The sequence below is a fragment of the Elephantulus edwardii genome, unplaced genomic scaffold (assembly GCF_000299155.1).
Source record: "Elephantulus edwardii isolate Elephantulus edwardi_28Jun2011 unplaced genomic scaffold, EleEdw1.0 scaffold00083, whole genome shotgun sequence".
NCBI lineage: Eukaryota > Metazoa > Chordata > Mammalia > Macroscelidea > Macroscelididae > Elephantulus > Elephantulus edwardii.
In genome coordinates, this window is record NW_006399833.1 from 10,543,766 (window position 1) to 10,566,307 (window position 22,542).

General features: G+C 40.2%; 1 protein-coding gene across 2 annotated transcripts in view; it reads right to left on the bottom strand.

Moving 5' to 3' along the window:
• Window positions 1–22,542, bottom strand: part of DCX (doublecortin) — a 184,191-nt gene that overhangs the window by 50,119 nt on the left and 111,530 nt on the right. Inside the window, exons 4-5 of one of the 2 annotated variants that reach the window (XM_006889929.1) lie at window positions 6,931–7,033; window positions 4,766–4,888 (exon numbers count right to left, since the gene is read on the bottom strand). In XM_006889929.1, the coding sequence (XP_006889991.1) occupies window positions 4,766–4,888; window positions 6,931–7,033 (226 nt within the window). Of the gene's footprint in view, window positions 1–4,750; window positions 4,889–6,930; window positions 7,034–22,542 lie in introns of both variants that reach the window. The other variant, XM_006889928.1, reaches the window with a different exon arrangement.

The window sequence follows — 22,542 nt, forward strand, 5'->3', positions numbered from 1 at the left end:
TGCTTGGGAGGGTGGAATGACAGCGGAGGAGAGGAAGGCCCTCTATGAAGTGGATTGATTCAGTGACTGGGATAATTGGGATGGGAGTGTCAGAGACGGTGCGATTGGCACAGGACAGAGCGTAGTTTAGGGCTGTTGTACATAGGGTCTCTATGAGTCGCAAGCGACTCGATGGCACATAACAACAACAACAACAACAACAACGACAACAACAACAGGTGCATTGGAAAAATCTGCTCTCAAGGACTTCTCCAAAGCGCTTAGAGAAATACTGTCAATTTGAAGACTAAGTTGCACTTTATGTAAGCCATGGTCTTTTCAATTGTTTTCTCTCCTTCTGAAAGTTGGTCACTGATTAAGGATAACAGAAGAATCAACGTCTTTTGAGTTGTGAATTGAATTGCCAAAGGCACACACAAATATGCGTTGGAGAAAGTACAGCCAGAGTACTTCTTAGAGACAAAGATGATGAAGCTCCCTCTATGTATTTTGGGTATGTTGTTAGGAGGGGTTTGTCCTTGGAAAAGTACATCATGCTTGAAAGTTGGAGGGTCAGCAAGAGAGAGAAAGACCCTCAATGAGATCCACTGACACAGTGACTACAATAATGGGCTCAAGAATGTTAAAGATGGTGAGGGTTCAGAGCTGCTGTTCATGGGGATGCTCTGAGTCATAGTCTACTAGATGGGCCATAACAACATACTTGGCTTGTACTTGTGGTTCATTTTACATGTTGATTGGACAATATTGGTCTGGACAGTTTCATTCAAGAAAGTCAGAATGTCCATGCTCCTCTATGTTAGATTACCCACAGCATTCTGTTCTGTTCAGAAAGGAAGGAGCCTGTGATATAATCCCCATCACAGAATCCCTTCCTTTTGGTTTCCTTTGAAAAAGATGCATTCCACTTTAAAGGCTATATATTTTACTAGAGCGCTATGCTTAATAGGTTTTGAGGAATAGAGCAGGTCTGACTTTCAGGAATAGGTGTGTATGGGTTGGGGAATGGTGGATGGGGAACATTAGGTCGGTACAACAAAAGCTTATTGTTGAAGAGGAGCAAATTAATTATCATATTGCAATTCTCTCAGCTACCAGGGTGAATAATTAACTTTCTTTAGAGAGAAAGAGAGAGGGAAAGAGTCTTTTTCAGCAACTAGCTACTTTGTCTTTTTAATTCATTCAGGGCCAGTTACATAAAGAGGGAAATTAACACATTAATGCCTGAAATAGAAGCAAAGATATTAGAAATTTATGTTTCACTAGGCACTTGTTGGAAGGATGAGCAGTCTCCTCCCATAAAGATTTATAGCCTCAGAAATGCATTGGAGGGTCAGTAAAACCTGGAATCATCTTGAAAGCAGTGGTAAGAAGCTGTGCCGTAGTCCCAAAGATAGGCAGTTGAGGTCACCAGCTGCTCCGCAGAAGAAAAATGGGCAACCTCCTCCCATGAGATTAACTGCCTCTGAAAACCTGTCAGAGGGTCAGCTATAGGTCGGTTCCAACTCTATGGTACAGAGCAGCAACAACAATAATAACGCCTGAGCCAACATCTATTATAATGTCTTTCAACTGGAAAAATGGTCATTAAATCCTATTGTGTCTTTGTTGTCCCAAATATCTTCAAAACAATAAACTGCATATTTTGTAGAAGAAGGGAGAATTCTGTAGGTAGCATAGTGGAGATCAATGATAGGTAGCCCATATAGCTAAACATTCAACTCCCAGCTGAATGTTTGGTGGTTCAAACGCATCCAGTGGCACCTTGAAAGACAGGTCTGACAGTCTGCTTCTGAAAATCCAAAAGAGTCGTTCTATTATACAAGTGGTCTTGCTATGTGTTCAAATTAACTCCATGGTAGCTAACCACAATATTCTACTTAATTAGAAATGATTACATTCTTGTGTGCTAGGTAAGCTCCAGTTGGGTGCAATCTGAAAAGAGAATCTATTGATTTCAGATGCTGTTACCTGAGCATGGCAAATGATGGGTTTAAGTGGTGACTTAAAACATAGACCCACAAAGTCTGTGATGTTCTTACCTTTAAGATATGGAGCCTAACTTCTTATCATCTTGAGTATGTGCTATGGAGCTCCAATAAGGCAGTGTGTTATGTGTTTGCTGCTAACTGAAAAGTCAATGTTTTGAATGTACCAATGGTTCCAAGTGAAAAAAAAATTGGATAGTCTCCTCCTATAAAGATGTGTAGCCTCAGAAACCCAATGCAGGGTCACTATGAGTTGGAATTGGCTTAATGGTGGTGAGTTTTGAGTTTGGAATTGACTCAATGGTGATGGGTTTTAAGTTTGTGTTTAGTGTGGGCTAGACTCCATGGATGCTCCAAAGCAATAGAATCAAGCAGATGTAACAAGTGTGCAGTTTCAGAGAATAGATCATAAAAACCATTGTATCTTTTTCCTTATACCCTTTCACTTTAGGTGAAGGTCTTTCCAAAGCCATGTGAGTGAGTCACCTTGGGAGTGGATCCTCCACTTTATGCCAGAGTCTTCAGCTCACTACAACCCTTGTCATTGTCCCAGCTGCATCTGCATGAGTGTCCTTGAGCCAGAACCACCCAGCTAAGTTGCTCCAGGATTCTTGGCCCACAGAAATTGTAAGATAACAAATGTTTGTTGTTTTAAAGCCACTTAAGTTTGGAACATTTTGTTTCAAAGTAAAAGATCATTAATACAGTTTAGAAGTCTCATAATTGGCCAGTGGTATTTCCAAAAAGTAATTAGTCAAGAGACTTGATAGATTTTATGAATCTGTTTTTCAGGGTCCTGCTGAGGAACTGGCCAATTTTATTCCCAGTCCAAGTGTTAAAACCTAAGTATTTGTAACTTCAGCAACATGATTTGCTTAGATTCATTTGCTATTCTGCACACTTGACCAAAAACAAAATTACCAAAGCACATACATTATTCTTCCCTCAACAACCATTACCTAGATGTTTACTGGGTCTCTAGCACCATGCTACGCCAACAGTGTGCTATTAAAAAGTAATTGAACATCTACTGGGACCCAAGAACTCTGCTCATCACCAAGGTTACAAAGATGAACTTCAGACCTTACCCTCAAAGGGCTCACCATTTACTCTAGGAAATAGACAGGTAAAACACATACTTCACAACACAGTGTGGTGAATGTTACCCCATTAATAAGAATGACATGCCATGATATTACAGAGAATGGAACAAGTACCTCTGTGAGGTTTTGAGGGATGAACAAGAGTTTTCAAGCAAGGAAGAATGGTGAAGTAGGGCCATTGCATTCCAGGCTGGGTTGGGGAAGAGGAGGGTGCGTAAAGACAAGGAAGTATAAAAAGTCGGAGCTGTCTCTACATACTTTAATTCTCATTCCCTCAATATAAAGAGGTGGTTGGTGATGTACATTGTCCTAGCACTGTGAGCCAGGCCAGACAGGCTCTTTTTCTAGGTAACAGAATTTTCAAAGCCAACAGAACTCATAGGCTGCTCAAGCTGCCTCAAACTAAAGGAACAAAAGGAACAATAAAAGGCCCTTCTTCTGCTTTCTTTCTAGGACTCTTAGGTTAGATCAATCCTTACGCTGAACTCGGAGCCACGGGAAGGAAAATGCACATGTCTTTTGGATGAATATCATTTCCTTAGTGAAGAGAACTCAATTTGTCTGTATATGAGTCTATTAATTGTGTGAACTTGGAGTTTGGGGGCATTTTATTTGTAACACCATTTGCTTTACATATGTGCTTTCATTTGAAGAAAATACCTTTTATATTTGTGCCACTCAGACGGAAGATCCAAGAAAAGATTAGGAGCTTGTGTCAGAAACGGCAATCAATGCACTGTGCCTTTCATTAGCAACATTTTTTCCCATGAAAATAAAAACTCACCAGAAGTAAATAATTTATTCAGAGGCAAAGTTCATTTATATTTGGCGCAAGTACCTAATCTCACCATAGACTGATAAAACTTAGTTCATGGGTTGGCAGTAGTAGTCCACAGGTCAGAGTACCATGATTTTAGATCATTCACTAATGGAGTGATGGTGGATTAGTGGGTTACATGCTGGGATAATGAGCAAAAGGTCAGCAGTTCAAAATCACCAGTTGCTATATGGGATTTAAGAGGAGCAGTCTGCTCCTGTTAAGATTTACAACCTCAGAAACCCAACAGAAGGTCATCGTTAATCTGAATCAACTCAATAGTAGTAGATTTACTATCCACAAAATAACATTCTACCTGACAAATCTTGCCAATTGCTTTCGGAACGTGATCCATTTTTTCACTTTGCATAAAAATCAAATGATCCCATTTCCCTTTTTGTCTTTTGAGTTCTAAGACATTCAGAGTCAAATTTGAAGTTCAGGTGCATCTACTATGTTGACACTTTTGAGTGGCTCTGTATACATTCTTGGGTTTTATTTCAATTCCTTATTTTTAACTAGTACCTGACTTGATTATTTCTTTGACTGTATCTTTGCTGGATGATGTTGAAAATGACAATGATGATAACCACGACAACAAGCATTACAGCAAGCATGGCAAATAGACCGGATTTCTAGGTTGCATCCATTTTCACAGAATAAGGACGGTGGCTGTGTCTCCATGACTCCATATACAAGTTTGCCTTGTTGGCTCCCTGAATTGACAGAATTGGTATCATGGAGACACAGTGGTGTTCATGAGGAACTCATTCTTCTGCATGCAGAGGGGGTCTGTCTCCAAAAATGAAGTAAGCGTGCACAGTTAGGAGAAGGGCACTCACCGTCTTGGTCGTTACCTGAGTCAGCTGGGGACTTGCTCCGACGCATAGGACCAGGGCTCTTGGCTGAACTCTTCTGAGGTGTTGGGGATGCCTTAGGGCCAGCTGTGGCCGATGGATTTCCCTTCATGACTCTGCACTCTGGAGGAAAATCATGCAGACAGCTGAGTAGAGCCAGGGGAGAACTGAGGCTTCTGGAAACTAGAATAAACAGCTTCAAGAGGCCAGAATACCTAAGTGGCCTAGGGAGTCCTTCACTATTCGAAGAAATATGGCTCTTGGGGAAAATGTATCAGAAAAATGTTCAAAGCTCATTTGATGTAAGTTAGTCTCTTCAATTCCTGTAATGTGGAAACAACTGAATATGTAGTATGTTACATTGCTAACCCCAACGTGGAGCTTCTCTGATTGTTTGAATCCATCAGCATCTATGTGGGAGAAAGATGGGCAAACTCCTCCCACATTATTTATAACCTTGGAGAGCCAATGAAGGGTCAGATATGAGTCTGCTCCGACTCAACCTGGTGGCTCTGAAAAAGGCAAGGGGTTCAAAACCAAGTTGAGTCAGGAAAGTTGATATTCAACTCAATCATTTGTGTACATCTTAACCGTGTCTCAGGATAGCACTCATTGACAAAATTTTAATTCATTTCCTTAGAGGAGAGATTGACACACCAGTCCAAGACTGACACATTTGAATTTTTCTTTCTATGCAGGTCACTCAACATCCCCACTATGATGAATCTGGTCATTGAAATAATTTACTGTTGAGTTGCTTCAAACTTATGGTAATTCTATACGTTTATAGACTAGAACTGAGTTTCCAATGGCTGACACTGTAGAAGTAGTTTACCAGGTCTTTCTTCCCAGCAGTTGGATAAACTCCAACCTCTTTTGAGTTAACAGACAAGTATGTTAATGGTTTACAACACCCAGGATGTAAATATTGAGAGTGACAATTTATTAGGTGAAGTATTATGGCCATTTTTCTGGTGAGAATACAAACAGTTTAAACCTCCTGTTTAGGGCCATAAAGCAAGAAAATAGTAGACCAAGAGCTAGAATCTAGTCTCCTGAATCTCAGTTTTATGCTTTCCCCCTAAAGTTTTCCAAGCCTTCTAGTATGATACTCAAAGTTTTGTCTGTGGACATATGTTTTTCCTGCTTCAAGGTTTATGACAATATTACTTATCCAGAAAGATTAAAAGGTTGTTTTGGTTGGGTTTATTTTTTTAAAAAAATTGAGTTTTAGGGAAAACTGAGTCAATCAAAAACTCTTTGTGTTTGTTTCATTTTTTGGTTGTTGTTGTTGACTGTGAATCATGGAGCACTTTAGGGTTCCAGAGCTGTCCACAGCTGGAGATCTAGATGGTAAAGGAAATTGGACATTGCCTAGTATTAATTTGGTTATTTGATGATCCTTTTCCCTTCTCAAAGATGACAGCAAAAATGTCACCTTTTCCAGGGTGTTGGTCACTTGAGTTGTTTGTAAGGTCTGTATTAGTACAACTCCCTTTGTTTTGTTCACAGTCTACTTCTAAATAGGGAACATCTATTGAATGTGTACTTCCATGATGATTACATCCAAATTGTGTAGCTACGTGAAGTAATTCACCATTAACTCACACCTAGAGTTTGGCCTCAAGCAATGGGAAATAGGCAAGGTAATATAATTGAAATGAACAACTGTCTTCAGAATCCAGAATCACACAGAGTAGAGTGAAATTGGATAAGAACTTAAAAGGTGGGAAAAGTAAAAATGTTGACTCTAAGATTGTAAGTGGAAAATTACCTAAAGTACCAAGTACCAATATGTGCTAGTACCTAGAGCATGCTGGCTATGGGAGAAAGAATGTAATTATAATATCCATATAGTTTTGATTGCAAACAGTCACTCCTGTGGCCTTATTGGGACTGCTAGAACATATGACATAAACTATGGTTCAAGAACTATGGCCATTATTGGGCATACAGTGAGTTTTATTGAGGCTGGAAGCTGGGCATCTGGATCATCTAGTCAATTTTTTAGTTACCATGTATTCAAATTTATGAGATAAAGCCTAATAAAACTTATCTTTGAGAGATCATGCATAGATGTTCTCCAGGACACATGAGCCCATAAAACTCTTAAGGATGGGTCACGGGGAATGATAGAGCAATAAAATGCAATGGCTTGTTCTTACCATTTTCATCCAGAGAAAAGTCATCCTGAGCATAGCGAAATTTTTCAGGACCACAGGCAATAAACACATCATCGTCACCAAAGAAATCGTGGAGACAGGTTACCTGTGGAGAAAGCAGAAACATAAGATTAGTATTTGGCAGTCTTGTGACAATGAACCTACCCAGCATGTTGACAAGGTAAATAAAAAGAAAACTACGCTTGTGAGCCATCATCACTTATGAGCCTTCAGGAATCCCTTTTTTAATCAAAATACCACACTTGGTCTGCACCAGGGCCCCTAATGAGAGATTGTATACAGAGTGCTACTGTCTTCCACTGTTGTATGTACAGTAGTCTTTTCTTCTATTTCACCAAGATTGAGATTGAGACCTTCTCTAAGTGGAATGTACCCCATCAAGAAAAGAAAATAAGTCAGCTAGGAGATGGTTCTACATGTCATCGTTTCTTAGATCCTCAATGACATGGTGCTCCTGGCCTTGCTCTGGGGCCAGAGGTCTAAGCTAAAACCAATGAGAAAGATTTTCTGCAACTTATATAGAATGATCTTCTGTGACTTACAGTTATATAAGCTGTCAACGTTATTTAGAGTTGATGAGACACTGCGGTTTACTGAATAGAGAAGTCCTCTTTTTCCCCCTCATGAGTTCCAAAAGAAGAATCTTAATCCTTAACTGCTTTCCTCTTGGACACACAGAGCATGGTCTTGTGGTATGGTCAAGTCAGAACTGACCCATAGCTGACCCTCCAGAGGTTTTTCAGAGGCAGTTAATCGTATGGGAGGAGAATGCCCATCCTTCTCCCACAGAGCAGCTGGTGGATTTGAACTGTGTGTCTGTGAGATTGCAGTGCAGCTTCTTGCAATTAGGCCACCAGTGCTGTTCCTCTCTGATGATCGGGTTGTGGGGTGGGAGAAGCTGTGCTGACTACTTGAAACTTCATCGAGAGAACAATGGGCCCCAACAGAGTTGAGGTCCTGTTGTGAAAGTCATGTTCCCAGGATCTTTTCTACCTTTTAATATCCTATTCATTGCTACTTCTCCACAATAGAAAAACAGTCTCCCTAACTGCTTTTCTGGACAAGAAAACCAGGGTCCTTCTGAAAGTATGCTACTTCCTACAGTGTCCTCACTTCTCAGCTTTCGTAATCACATTTAATAATTATTCTAGCACATCAGGAAAACCCCAGGAGAAACTGTAGAGTCAAAACACCCTTATCCTAGTTCTTAGCTTGAGAGTGTTCAAAGCCTCTAATTGTTCTAAGGCTTCCCATGCAATCTGCCAGCAATGGCTTTCCAAAGGCAGAATGCTTGCAAACTAATAGCAGCTTGCTGGGTGCAGGGAGCAATATGCTATACTTTAAAAAAAATGTTTATAGTCATAACATCACCCCCTACCCAGTGTCTATTCAATCCTTGCTCCCCTAGGCAAGATGTCTTCGAGATTTAAACAAAGGGAGAGATACTTAAAGAGTATCTTCATTGTTTCAGCTTTCCAATCATGCAATAGATGCCAGAAGAAGGATGGGAAACTTGGAGGCTAGCCAGATTCAATCACATTAAGCTGCTTCCCAGGCTTGGGTCCTGACCTCATCAAATAGGCCAACACTCTCGTTCAGCCTGCTTGCCCTTCACCCATTTACTCTAAAAACATATAATAACAATCAAAGTTACCACTAATTTAATGCTTTTATGTGACAGGTATTCTCCTAAGTGCTTCAATTTGTCCTCCAATGTCACTCTCACAGCAAACTCTAGAGGTAGGCATCATTCTTATTTTACTCATAAGACAAATCGAGGTTCAGAGACACCAAGTAAATGATGAGGTGAAAAGTGGTGAAACCAAACAAACTCAGATGCATCTGACTTCAACACCTTTGCTTTCAATCACCAAACAACACAAAATACTTAAGTATATTGTTCAGGCACTAGGGCTACAAAGATGAACAAGACTTAGGCCATCAAAGTATGGAAATAAGAAGCATTCCAATGATATTTCAATTTGAATACATACTAGGATCCATAAGAGTTGTTGATTATCACACCCCAGTACCCTACTCATTGGCTGGTACTGTGAGCTCCATCAGCATCTTGAATAATATTGTCCTGTTACAGATCTGTCCCAGAGAGGGTGAAACCAATTGCTACTTGGAGGCAATGATTTAGAAGCCCCTTTCTGACATACTTTGGGCATGTTGCTAGAAGGGTTATGCTTGGAAGGGTGGAAGGACAGAGCAAGAGAGGAAGACCCTGGGTGAGATGGATTGACTGGGTAATGAGGGGTAGGTGTGTCAGAAACAATGAAATTGTCTCAAGATAGAGCAGGATTCAGAGCTGTTGCACAAGGAGTCATCACGAGTCTGAGTCAACCTGACAGCACAAAACAACAAACAATAACCAGGTCCAATGGTAGAGGTGACCTGATTTTTAACTTAGTGTAGACTCCCATTTACAACTTGGACCTTGCCTCAATAAAATATGGAGCCACAAGTTTTGATATAAGCACGTGTTCCAAATCCACATGCTCCTCTGTGGGAGAAAGATGGACAATGAACTCCATGCGACTTTACTGCCTCTGAAACCCACTGGAGGGTCAGCTGTGGGTTGGTTCTGACTCCCTGGTACACAACAACAGCAACAACAGTTTTGCTATGTTCCCAGACATTTGAATTCATTACCTCTTGCCACTACATTGACTCTAAAGACTTTGGCCATATCCTCATGTTTAAGACTGCAACCTGTCCTTGCCTGGTTACTTTCAGTATAAATCATGACTGAGGGAACTCTCATCCTTGGGTGTCCCTCAACAATACTCTCAAGTATTTGGCATACTTCCAATGTAGCTTTGCTTGGAGACCTGCTTGTATATTCATGTGTATTAATCTAGCCCTTATTAGATTACACATTTCCTGACAGTAGATCGTAAGTTTATCCCTTCCTCTATATGTTCTCTCAGGGAGCCCTGGTGGCATAGTGCTTAATGCAGCAATCTGATAATGGAAAAGTGGATTACAACCTATCAGCATGGAAGAAAGATGCCCTCCCATAAAGAAACTCAATGGAGTGCTTCCTATGAGGTGGAATTGACTCTATGATGGTGGGTTTGGTTTGGGTTTATTTACTCACAGTTCATGGTAGAGTGCTAATCACACAGAGAGCTTTCAGCCAGGGTTATTTCAGCCTTAATGGCATTCAAAGGAAAATAGCAAGGAGGAATAGCAGAGGCTTTGTAAGTACATACAAAGGCAGAAAAGTAGGGATGAGAAAGATGAAATCATGGTCAACACCTGAGATTAACATTTAGAGCTTATGTAAGGCAACACATGGACACAAATTTAGGAATAAGAAAGAAGAATTGAGAGCAGGTAGAGAAATTAATTTTTCCTCTGACTATGCTAGGGTGGGGAGCTCTGGTGGCCTACTGGCAAGGTGCTATGATACAATCCCAAAGGTATACACTTTGAGGCCACCAGCTGCCCCGCAGGAGAAGGATGGGCAATCTCCTCCATGTGATTAACGTTTCTGGAAATTTGCTGGAGGGTCAGCTATGGGTCGGTTCTGACTCCACAGTACACAACAACAACACATGGACGGGCAACACAGGAGAGGAAGTGCCTGGATGAGATGGATTGACACTATAACTGGGGTGATGGGAGTAGGAGTGTTGGAGTCAGTGAGACTGGCTCAGGGCAGGGCGTGCTTCAGATCTATTGTGTGTAGAACTATTACTGAGTTTCAGGCAACTCGATGGCACATAACAACAACATGCTAATTAATTTTGAAAGTCAGATGAAATAATTAAGGATAATCAAAAGAATAAATGAGAAAAGAAATAGAAATCCTACACTAACAAATACTACTGTTGTTGTTGTGTACCGTCAAGTCAGAACTGACCCATAGCTGATCCTGCAGTAGGTTTTCAGAGGCAGTTAATTGCATGGGAGGAGACTGACGATCTTTCTCCTGCGGAGTGGCTGGTGACCTCCAACTGTGTGCCTTCAGAATTGCAGCACAGCTTCTTGCCACTAGGCCACCAGAGCCATATAAAATTGAATAAAGACTTCAAACAGCCACCTTCCCCACAGACAGCACCTGAGTATTTCTTTTGGAGGTATTTGTGGAAATCGCTTCCCAAGAAGAAAAACCAAAAGCTCAAAAGGAACCATGGCAGTCACATGGCATGACAAAGCCTCCACAAATTGCTCTAAGAGTTGCTGTTGCAGTGACCTACTCTCCTTTGACCTCACTCGGCCCTACTCAGGCTTCAGGGAAATGCTTCGGATAACCCCTCCTTTGGGGAGCTTCTAAGAAAGGCAAAAAACTGCCTATACTTTTGACAGATGCACAATGGTGTGGCTGGCTTCAAACACAGTCATTTTGCAATCCAGCTGTTCAGCATCAGGTTTCTTGTGTGATCTCACCCCACATTTTTTTACTGGCTCCCAAATGCAGACAATTTCACATGATGCATTGTAGATACCCAGCTTTCCCAAACGCCTTGGGTATTGAGACATAGCAGGCCTCCTCTTTGTTACAGGGCTGGGGAAAATAGAACAATCTCCATCTTAAATATGAGGAACTCAAGACACAGAGAGTCAAAGTGAACCAAGGATACGTAACCCATGTGTACTTGAGACTATCACTCAAGTGTCCTGCTTCAGCTCAGGATATTTTATTCAATTGCTTGAGAAAACACGTCTTCCTAAAGCCCTGATTCCCAAGTCTTGTAGATAGCCTGAACACGAGATTCCTCATTTGTCTTATTCAGTACTTGATATGAGATTAGCTGCAAACATTACACTGAAATGGGGGTGGGCGAGGAAGCTTATTTATAGAATTTTTCTTAAATCTATGGACAAGAAAACTTCTGCAACTGGTAAATAAGCAAGTGGTGGAGAGGGAATGGAAAATAAGAAGTAGAAGAAGAAAGAAGGAAAAGAAAAAGGGTCAGAAAGATGAAGGAGGAGACTAGAGTTCAAAAAAAGAATTTCAAATGGATCTCATCACTGAAATTTACACCTGTTTTTTAAAATTTCATGGAGGTAACACAACCCAAATTCCACTTTCACTTACATTGTGTATACATGATTTGTAAATTAGGGGTGGGGTTTTTTTTTTAAGATAAAATGTCCATTTTTTTGCTAGTAACCGAAGTGGTAAGAATAGTCATCATTGATGCAAGTGATACCACTTACATCATCCACAGAGATCTAGGGTCTTGGTGGCATCAGTGTCAAGTCACGCTTGTCTCAAGTCACACAAGTCACACTTGGATATTTTAGTCCAAGAAAGGAACATGAAAGCATGGCACTTTGTCTTTGTAATTAATGAAATTCCAACACAGAATAAAATCAACTCACATTAACGTTAAGCCATTAACTCAATGCCCTTCTTTTCTTTAACAGCAGGTGTTGGGGGAAAGGAGGTCAGCTTGGATGTGCATTAGTGTGAACAATAGATTATATGGACAGTCCAGTGGCTTAAATGTCAAAGCACGAGTGGGAAAATGGAAACAATATACCACTGTGTGGGAGTACTTTGAGTCTATTAACTGCAAATGGAAATTTTACTCTGTGACTTGTTTTTAACTTGATTAGATTCCCTAGCTGCATATTACAAACATTGGCAGCTAGTTCTTGTACTGTGCCTGCTGCTGACAGAGTGTATATTTCACTAATCAATTATCCAGAAAGAACCATCATCTTGGGAAACAAGACCTTGTTTATCCAGGAGTCTAACTTTCAAAATGCAAACTATTTCCACTGAAAGTTCAATTACACTAATATTCGTTCATTAATCACATACTATGGAAGAGGATTTCATTTTACTGGGATTTACAACCAAAGCACTAATTAAGAAGTATATTGCATTAGGAAAAAAAGATATAAAAATATCTTTTTAAAGTGTGAGAGATGTTCTTGTTTTTTGTGTGTGTGAGAAAAATTTGTATTTAGAAGGAGCCAGCTGGACTCTGGACTCGCTTTAGATGATCCCAATTTTGTTGGCAACATCCAAAGCATCATAGTCAGGAGCAAGTCAAACATTGGCCTTCTTCTCTTCATTAGGCCTAATCAAGGGCCACATCAATGTCCTAGAGCTTCTTTACAGCTTGTTTAATTTGGTGCTTGTTGGCCTTGACATCCACAATGAACACAAGTGTGTTGTTATCTTCCCTCTTCTTCATGGCTTACACAGTAGTCATGGGAAACTTTGATGATGGCCTAGTGGTCAAGCTTGTTTCTCCTGGGGGTGCTCTTCCAGGGGTTATTTGGGCTGCTATTGGAGTCTCAGTGTCTTAGACTGCCAGAAGGTGGGTGATGTGTGTATCTTCTTCTTCTTCTTCTTCTTCTTTTTTTTTTTGGCTGTGGATGCCCTTCATTCAGTACTGTCTTCTTGGCCTTTAACGCCTTTGCTTTGGCTTCAGTTTTGGGAAAGGACAGGGTCTTCCTTTATCACTTTTGGCATCATCTTCATAGGAAGGCTAGAGATGGTCTTTTCAGGATAGAAGTGAGTCTGCCCAAAGCCATGATATGTTCAATTGTCTCCTGTGCATGCAAAATCTAGCCAACAAATCAGAAAGTCTGAAGAAGAACGAATGCTTTTGAATTAATGGTGTTGGTGAAGAATATTGAATATGCCATGGCCTGCTGAAAGAATGAATTAATCTGTCCCAGAATAAGTGCAACCAAAATGCTTCTTAGAAGCAAGAGATAGAATCCTCACATACTTTATAGACATTATCAAAAGGATCAGTCTTTAGAGAAGGACATCATGCTTGGTAGAGGGTCAGCTAAGAGGAAGACCCTTGAGGATATGAATTGGCACAGTGTCTGTACCAATGGGCTAAACCATAGCAACCATTGTGAGGATGGTGCAGGATAAGGTAATGTCTCATTCTGTTGCTTTGAGTCTGGACCCATTAGATTCTAACTAGCAGCAAAAACCCGGAAAAGGAATTGTGTTGGATACACACAGATGCATTAAAACATTTAATAGTCCTTGTCTTCAAAGAGTTGACAATGTAATAAAAATGTAAGAGTTGTAAAAATAATTGGAATACCAAGTAGACTATTGGCAATCTTGTTATAGAGTCATAAAGAACATGAGGAACACAGAGAACAAACAGTTCTAATATGGGTAGTTAGGGGATTTTGGTTTCAGGGCAATGACATAAAAGGAGTCTCAGAGAATGGATAGGGCACAGGCTGATGGAGGTACGAGTACAAACATTTTGGACAGAGATCAAGAGGTAATGACATAAGCAAAGGCAGAGGTGCAGGAATGTATCTTTTCCTTAAGAGTCCTGGAATAAGGAGCCTGACTCCTACACACTCTAGTCACAGAGTCTGATCCCCAAAGTTGTACACAGCACAGTTGTCTAGATCCATCTACCAGCCTTCTGCAGAGATGAAACATGCATTGCCTGCTGGCAGAATTCATGGTGAAAAGGAGAGCAGAGAGTGTCTCTGGGGAAAGGAGTGGCCCCACGGTGAAGAAGGAACCCTGTGGTAAGGAAGACAAACCACACCAATTTCCTAGTCTTGCCAAGAGTTTGTCCTGCCCATACAGAGTGGCTGGCAAACCTCACAAAGTGAGTTCATGAAAGAGTCAGTAAACACCACGAACGAGGCTTCGACTAAAAGTGACTGCTACTCTCATTCTGGGACGTTTCCTGTCTGCCAGCCCTGGACTAGCTCCAGTCAGAGGTTCGCATGCATTGGCCTGGTGAGCCATGTTGCCATGTTGCTTCTTAGACCCCAGATTTCTTATCGAACTTGTTTCCCTGAGGTTATCTTGAAGCTTTACTTGTGGCTTTCTATTGCCAATATTTTTCACCCAGACAAGCAGCTCCTTGGTTCTGCAGTGCTCGCCTCTCTTTTGGCACAGGTATCCGAGACTTCAAATGTCCCTAAAAATAACTGTTGGAATAATAACAATGGCACTTACATTTCCCTATTTTTCCTGCTTTCCAAACACTTCCACATTTACAGTATCCTATGTTTTCTTTCATTTCTCTACTGTTACTAAATCTATTCTGTCTCCCATCTTTAAAATTCTACCAATGCTGTTCTTATCAAGGTCAGTAGTGATTTCCATGTTGTCAAATGTAATGGTTACTTCTATGGCCTCATCTTACTCAACTACTTGGCAACTTTTGACATAGGCTGAGCAAACTCTCCTCTTTAAACATTTTCTTCCCCTAGCTTCTGGGATAGGGCACTCTGGTGGCTGGCTTAGTGGTAAAGAATCACACTGCGAAAGCAAAAATACATGTTTCTAGTCCACCAGCTGCTCCATGGGAGAAGGCTGGGCATTCTCCTCTCATGCAATTTACTACCTCTGAAAACCCACTGGAGAGTCAGTTATGGGTTGGTTCCAATTCAGCAGTACATAATAACAAGCTTCTGGATGTCCTTTCACTAGGATTCCTTTCTACCTCCCTTCATTGTCTTTCCTGGATAACCTTCCTCACTGAAACCTCTCAAAATTTTGCATTTTGCTTCCAGGACAGCCAAGCTTTTATTTCAAATTTATTTATTTTATTGTTCATTTGGACAGACCCTATCAGCTATGTAGGAGAGTTAGCTGCAGTTTTTACAGAAGCAGATCATCAGGCCTAGTTCTTCTGCTGGGCCATTGGATGGATTTGAACTATCAAGGTTTTAGTTATCAGCAGAGCACAGACTGTGCCACTCAGGGGCCTTTGTAGCCAAGCTTTTCTATATTGCTTGCTTACGTGGTTTCAACTCCTAGTTATTTCTACTCTTCTATTTCTTTTTTCCCTCCTCCAAACTTAAGGCCTCCTCATCCCCCCCCCCAAAAAAAAAACCTCGTTAATGTCAAGTTTATTTTGACTCGCAGTGACTCTATAGGACAGAGTAGAACTTCCTTATAGGGTTTCTGAAGCTATAAATTTTTATGTGAGCAAATTGATTTCCTTTATTCTGTGGAGTAGCTGGTGGCTTAAAACACCCAACATTTTGATTATCAGCCAACAATTATTCCATTATTCCACTCTCACTCTTGGCAATGTATTTAATCATGCTTGTTAGAATTTGTCCAATATATGGCTATTTTGAAGCAGGAAGGACTCTTAGTATACCTAGCTTGCCCTGTTACAGAGACTGAAGTCACATTTCACCTATTCCATGTCGTCTTTGCCACTCAATCTAAAACAGAACCATCACCTTCACCATGAGAATCTAGGTTGCATGAAAGAAGAGCCTTTGTCTGCTGTTTACCATTGCAGTCCCACTTTATTCACATGCAAAAAAAAAAAGATATATTTTGAAAATATCATTATCATCAATAGCAGGAGCAAGAACAATCTGAAAACCACAATTAAATTTTAGTTTCACAGTTAGAGATAGGTTATATCTAGACCTTGAGAAATCGTTGCCTTCTGCGACACACATCAGAGAAAAAGAAGAGATGAAGATTGACTTGTTTACTAAATGCCAGATCTATTTTTGTCCCCCAGTTATTTGCACAAAAACAAGACAGCGTCAACTCCATCTCCAACTAAAGACTATTTCTTTTAGTGTCTCAGCCGCATTAAAGGTTTAGTAATTTCCCACCCCCTCCCTTTCATACATCAAAACATCCTTTCCTTGAAGATATTGATCAGGTCTCGATTTTCTTTCTCATGTCTCATGTATGGCAACCCATTCCCGGACCTTAGTAAATACAGTGGCTATTGTGGAGGGAGGGATTGATATTCTGTTCCCACTATCTTGCCAACCTCTGGCAGTTCTCAGCCCTTTTATAGTCAGCACATCCATTCCTTTGACAAGTCATATGGATATTGACTCTTTCTGACCCTCTAGCACTATATCCAAGTGGATCTTTCTCCTAGCCTTGCCTGATGAAGTGATTAGTCTTCAAAAGTACTGTAAGAAACTCCACAAATAGATTATACTTCTGTCTATGGATTCTTCCATTGCTCTTAGCCTCACAGAAAAGGATGACTTCTTCCTACTTCATTCTCAAGTATCTTCCCCAGAAATGTGTTAGATTGGAATCTGGGCAACCAGACCTCAACTGAGATTTTGCTCCTTCAGATCATTTTTAGCATTTAAAATACTTACAAAAGAATGATAATAGAACTCGATGACCTCTCCACTATCTCATTTGGTTCATTAATCTGATTTTTTGAGCCAATAAATAATGAAGGCCCACTAAATTTCAGTCATGTGTGCAAGATTACACTGCAAATTCATGACAGAGCTGATACTAAAACTCAGGTCAGTGTTTATTTCACTCTGATATGCTTCGTATCTTAAGGCATCCAGCAAAGGCACTTATTTCCTAAACAGAGAAGCGCTAGGAAGGAAATAAAGTAGAAAATTCTGGGTACCATGAAAATACCAGTGGTCTGGGAATGCGAAGCCCAAAAGGAGAGATAGGAAGGAACAAGACTTTCTCCTATTTTACCAGGAGCTTCTTGTGATTTAATAACCTGAGCTAGGCAATGCCAGCTCCCCTCGAAGGCTGGCACCCCCTCGATGCTCAAGGGTGTTTTTTCCTTAGCCTTTCTTCGCCATTTCCAAGAGTCTCTGTGTCAGCTCACACTAGGGGCTTCTGGGGGATAAGAACAGCTGCAGAGGTGCTGGGGTTGAGCTGCTGAGTCCATGCCCAGGACCGACACCTGCCCCTCCACAGGACCCTGGGGAAAAGTTGGCTCAGAGAAACAGGGACGAGACAGAACTCCATTCATCAGAGGGAACTGGTGTGGAAAAACCCTGCTTGATGCCTTGGCACCACTAAACTCTAAGGTTGGCCATGGGCCACACACTACTCCAGTTCTGCTTCAGAGGGTCAATTAAAATAAAAGAATGTGCTTGTAGTGTCCCTTGTACTTATTGATTGCATTTCATTGTTATCTAGTGTCTGCTAACAAGCACAGAATGATAGGACTTTACAATTCCGTAGGAGAACCAGAAGTATGGGGTTTTTCTGTATCTTTTTTTTTCTTTTTTAAATCTATCTCTCTGCTAAGTTAAACCCTGCAATTCATTCACTGTGATATCTCAGATAAGTTGCTTTCTCTCTGAGCCTCAGTTTCCTTTGCTGTAAGGTAAAATGGTTGATTTTTATCTTTTTTTCACTGTCTTTTGTGTGGTGCTCACAGTCCTTTTGATAATCTGAGGAATGATATGGAACTTCTCTCCAGAAAAATGTGTGCATATATAGCTAATTTACCATGTAATTTAGGAGCTTGAGGATTCTCCTGAAGCTCATTCATGGACACCAACTTAAGAACATCTAAACGTGCTGATTTTTGAGGTCTCTTCTAGTTTTGAAAGTCGACAAAAAAATTCCAGGTTGGACACGGTTAATGAGCAGAGACATCAGGGCCAGAACACTGGCAGCTGTCGTGGAATCCCAGAGGCTTAACCATAACCCCCTTCCCAGGCTTCCTGAGACTCCAGTCCAAGGGAAGCAAAAGGATATAAGCTCATTTTCTGCAAACTGAGGCCAAGGGAAGCAAAGAAGTGCAAACTGATTTACAGCAACCAGAGACTAGAGTGTGCATGAGACGAATGCCTCCCAGGTTGCTGGAATTTAGCAAAGGGCCTAGCTTTGTGGGAGAGAAAAAAAAGTGAATCATGGTCTCTAAATGTTCCTTATGATTATACGGGCATATTACAAAAAGCATGACTACTCAATTGGCAAGGAAAGTATATATGTTCTGAGATTGTGTCTTAAAAGTTAATGCCCAACATGAGTACACAGAATACAGTTGGCTTTAGAGTCCTCTATAAATACAGAATGTATTTTTATCATACTGAAAACATGGTTAGAAGGGAATAAAAGAAAATAATTTGATAAGTTTATCAGATGGATCTTAGCAGAAAGCAGAGTACTAGAACAACGTCTATCTGTGTTTCATTGACTATGCAAAGGCATTTGACTGTGTGTATCACAATAAATTGTAGCTAACCTTGAGGAAAATGGGAATCTCAGAGCATTTGATCATGCTTATACAATACCTACACTTGGGACAAGAAGCAGTCCTCAGAACAGAGCAAGGAAACACTGCATCATTCAAAATCAGGAAAGGAGTGCATCAGGGATGCATCCTGTCCCTGTACTTTTTCAATTAGTATGCAGAACAGTTCATTTTGGGAACAGGGCTTTATGAGGAGGAATGTGGCAGCAGGATTGGAGGAAGACTCATTAAAAACCTACAATATTCCGTTGCCACAACCTTGTTTGCGGAAACTGAGGAAGACCTGAACCACTTGCTGCAAAAGGTCAAGGACTGTAGTCTTCAATATGGAGTGAAAGTCAACATCAAGAAGACAAAGATTTTCACCTTTGGGCCAATTGGCAGCACCATATTAGATGAAGAGATTGAGGTTGTTAACAATTACAGCTTGCTCAGATACACAATCAATACTCTTGTTTTTTTTTTTAGCTTTTTCATAATTTAAAAGGGGTGTATTTCTTTTTTTTACTAATTTTAATGAAAATTTACAGAGACTTTGGATTTCCACTCATTCATTGTTGAACTTTTCTACCTGTCCAACCTCCCCCACCCCGTTCATTCTTCTCTTTGAAAAGTAAAAGAAAAGAAAAAAAAGTAAAAAAGAAAAGAAAAAATTTTTTCCTTGTTACACAATCCCTCCCCCGCAAGTCTACTCCACTTGCAGCCTTTGTTCTGGACTCCTGTCATGACAATAATACCTAATCATATATACCTTTTAAACAGTTCTCTCACTCATCTGTTTCAATGCAGTATACATAATTTATCCCCTCTTTCTCAGTCTTCCCTCAACCCCAATGTCAGTCCCGTTTTACAACAGTGGCTCTGTGCAGTATTCGTCCTTTTGTGACTGAAATATTTCACTCAGCATAATGTCCTCCAGACTCACCCATTTTGTATACTATTTCATGAGTTCCTTGTTTTTCAATACAGCATAGTATTCCATTGTGTGAATATACCACAGCTTCTCTACCTATTCCTTTGTTGATGAGCACTTAGGCTGTTTCCAACACTTTGTTATTATGAACAAAGTCACGATAAACATGGGTGTGCATATATCTGCTTGGGTGGTGGTTATGGTTTCTTTGGGGTATATTCCCAGTAGTGTAATTGCTGGATCAAATGGTATTTCTATTTGTAACTTTTTGAGAAAGTGCCATACAGCTTTCCATAGTGGTTGCACCACTGTATAGTGGTATACAGTGAATAAGTGTTCCAGGTTCTCCACAACCTTGCCAGCATTTGTTGTTTGCTGTTCTGTTAAATTCTGCTATTCTTATCCGTGTGAGATTATATCTCATAGTTGTTTTGCACAATAAACACTCCTAACACCAGTAGTTAGGAAATTAAAAGATGAATTGCATTGGGAAAATCTGCTGTCATGGACCTCTCCAGAGTGCTGAAGAACAACGATGTCAGTCTAGACACAAAGGTGCACCTAATCCAGGCCATGGTTTTCTCCATTACTTGTTATGCTTCAGAGAGTTGGACAATGACTAAGGATGACAGAAGAGTAGATGCCTTTGAGTTGTGATGCTGGAGAAGAGTCTTGAACATACCATGCACTGTCAAGAAAATAGGTCTCTCATGGAGAGGGTAAAACCAACTCTTTCCTTAGAGGCTAGCATTTGAAGCTCCACCTCACTTACTTTGGACATGTGGCCAGGAGAGAATGGTCCATGGAGAAGGACATCATCCTCTGAAGGGTAGACGGACAGTGCAGGAGAGGGAGGTCCTGGATGAGATGGATTGATACAGTAACTGGGGTGACAGGCTCGGTATAGGGAAGGGTTCAGAGCTGCTGTACATAGGGTTGCTATACATTGCAGGCAACTCAATGGTACATAAAAACAATAACATACTATGACATGTTTGGAAGCAGGAGTGGCATCCACTTCCTAAATAACATGTCTCAGGAAACTCTATGAACTTTGATAAATGTCTATAGTTGTAGAGGGGTTTCAGGCCTTCTGTTCATAGGGTCACTATGAGTTGTGCTTGACTAGAATGCAATCAACAACTACATATTAGATAGGGTCCTAGAAGGAAAGATATAGCATATTCAGAGTGTTAAATTTAGCTTATAAAAGGAGATTGATTTTAAAAGATTATGGTCAGTTAGGTTACTACCACTGTGTAGTAGGTGCTGAGGTCAGGGAATGCTATGCCTCCCATTTCATTTTTGTTTTTCAGAAGTGCTTTGCTTATTTGGAATGTCTTTCCTCTCCAAATAAACTTGACAATTTCCCTTTAAATCTCCTTAAAAAATTAATTTGGTATCTGGATTGGGATTGCATTGACTATGTAGATTTCTTTTGGTAGGATTTTCATTTTCACAATATTGAGTTATCTTATCCATGAGTAGAGCACTTTCCTCCCCGTTTATTTAGGTCTTTTATTGTACCATGCAGAAATGTTCTGTAGTTTTCTTTGTACAGGTCTTTTGTATCTCTAGTTAGGTTTATTTACAAGGATTGCAATTTGTGGTTAGTTGTTGAAATGAATTCTTGTATAACAATTAGTAAAATTATTTTTATTCACCAAAGAAGACATTCAGATGGCCAACAAGCACATGAAGAAATGTTCAAAATCCCTAGCTCTAAGAGAGATGGAAATCAAAACAACTGTGAGATATCATCTCACTCCAGTCAGAATAGCAACATTTAACAGAACAGCAAGCAACAAACGCTGGTGAGGTTGTGCAGAAGCTGGAACCCTTATTCTCATTTGGTGGGAGTGTAAAATGGTGTAACCACTGTGGAAGGCGGTATGGTGCTTTCTCAAAAAATTGCAAATAGAGATACCATTTGACCCAGCAATTCCACTTCTGGGAATATATCCCAAAGAGACCATAACTGACATCCAAGCTGATATATGCACATCCATGTTTATTGCGGCTTTGTTCACAATAGCAAGGAGTTGGAAACAACCCAGGTGCCCATCAACAAACGAATGGATAGAGAAGCTGTGGTATATTCACACAATGGAATACTGTGCTGCATTGAAAAACCAGGAACTCATGCAACATTATTAAAAATGGGTGAGCCTGGAGGACATTATGCTGAGTGAAATATCTCAGTCACAAAAGGACAAATATTGCATGGTGCCACTGTTGTAAAATGGGACTGATATCAGGGTTGGGATAAGACTGATAAAAGCTGGATAAATTGTGTATACTTCACTGAAACAGATGAGGGAGAGAATAATTTAAAAGCGATGGATGATAGGGTATTATGGTTATCACAAGAGTCCACAATTAAGGTTGCATAGTGGAATGTACTTGGGGCGGTGGGAGGGGTGCAGAGGGATTGTGTACCACGAAGGGAGTTTTTATTTTACTTTTCAAAGAGAGGAGCGAAGGGGAGAGAAGTGCAGCAATGAATGAATGGAAATCCAGAATCTCTGTATATGTTCATTAAAATTATTAAATTATTAAAATAAAAAAATTAAAAAGATTTAAAAAATATTTTTAAATCCCACACAAACCAATAAAAAATAATCTATAAATAAACAAAAAACAAAATAAAGAAAAAATGATAACAAAACTATAAAAAAAAGTATCAAGTAGTGCCAAGTTTGAGAAATCTTACTTCAGGGCATTTGGTAACTATTACACTATTACTTT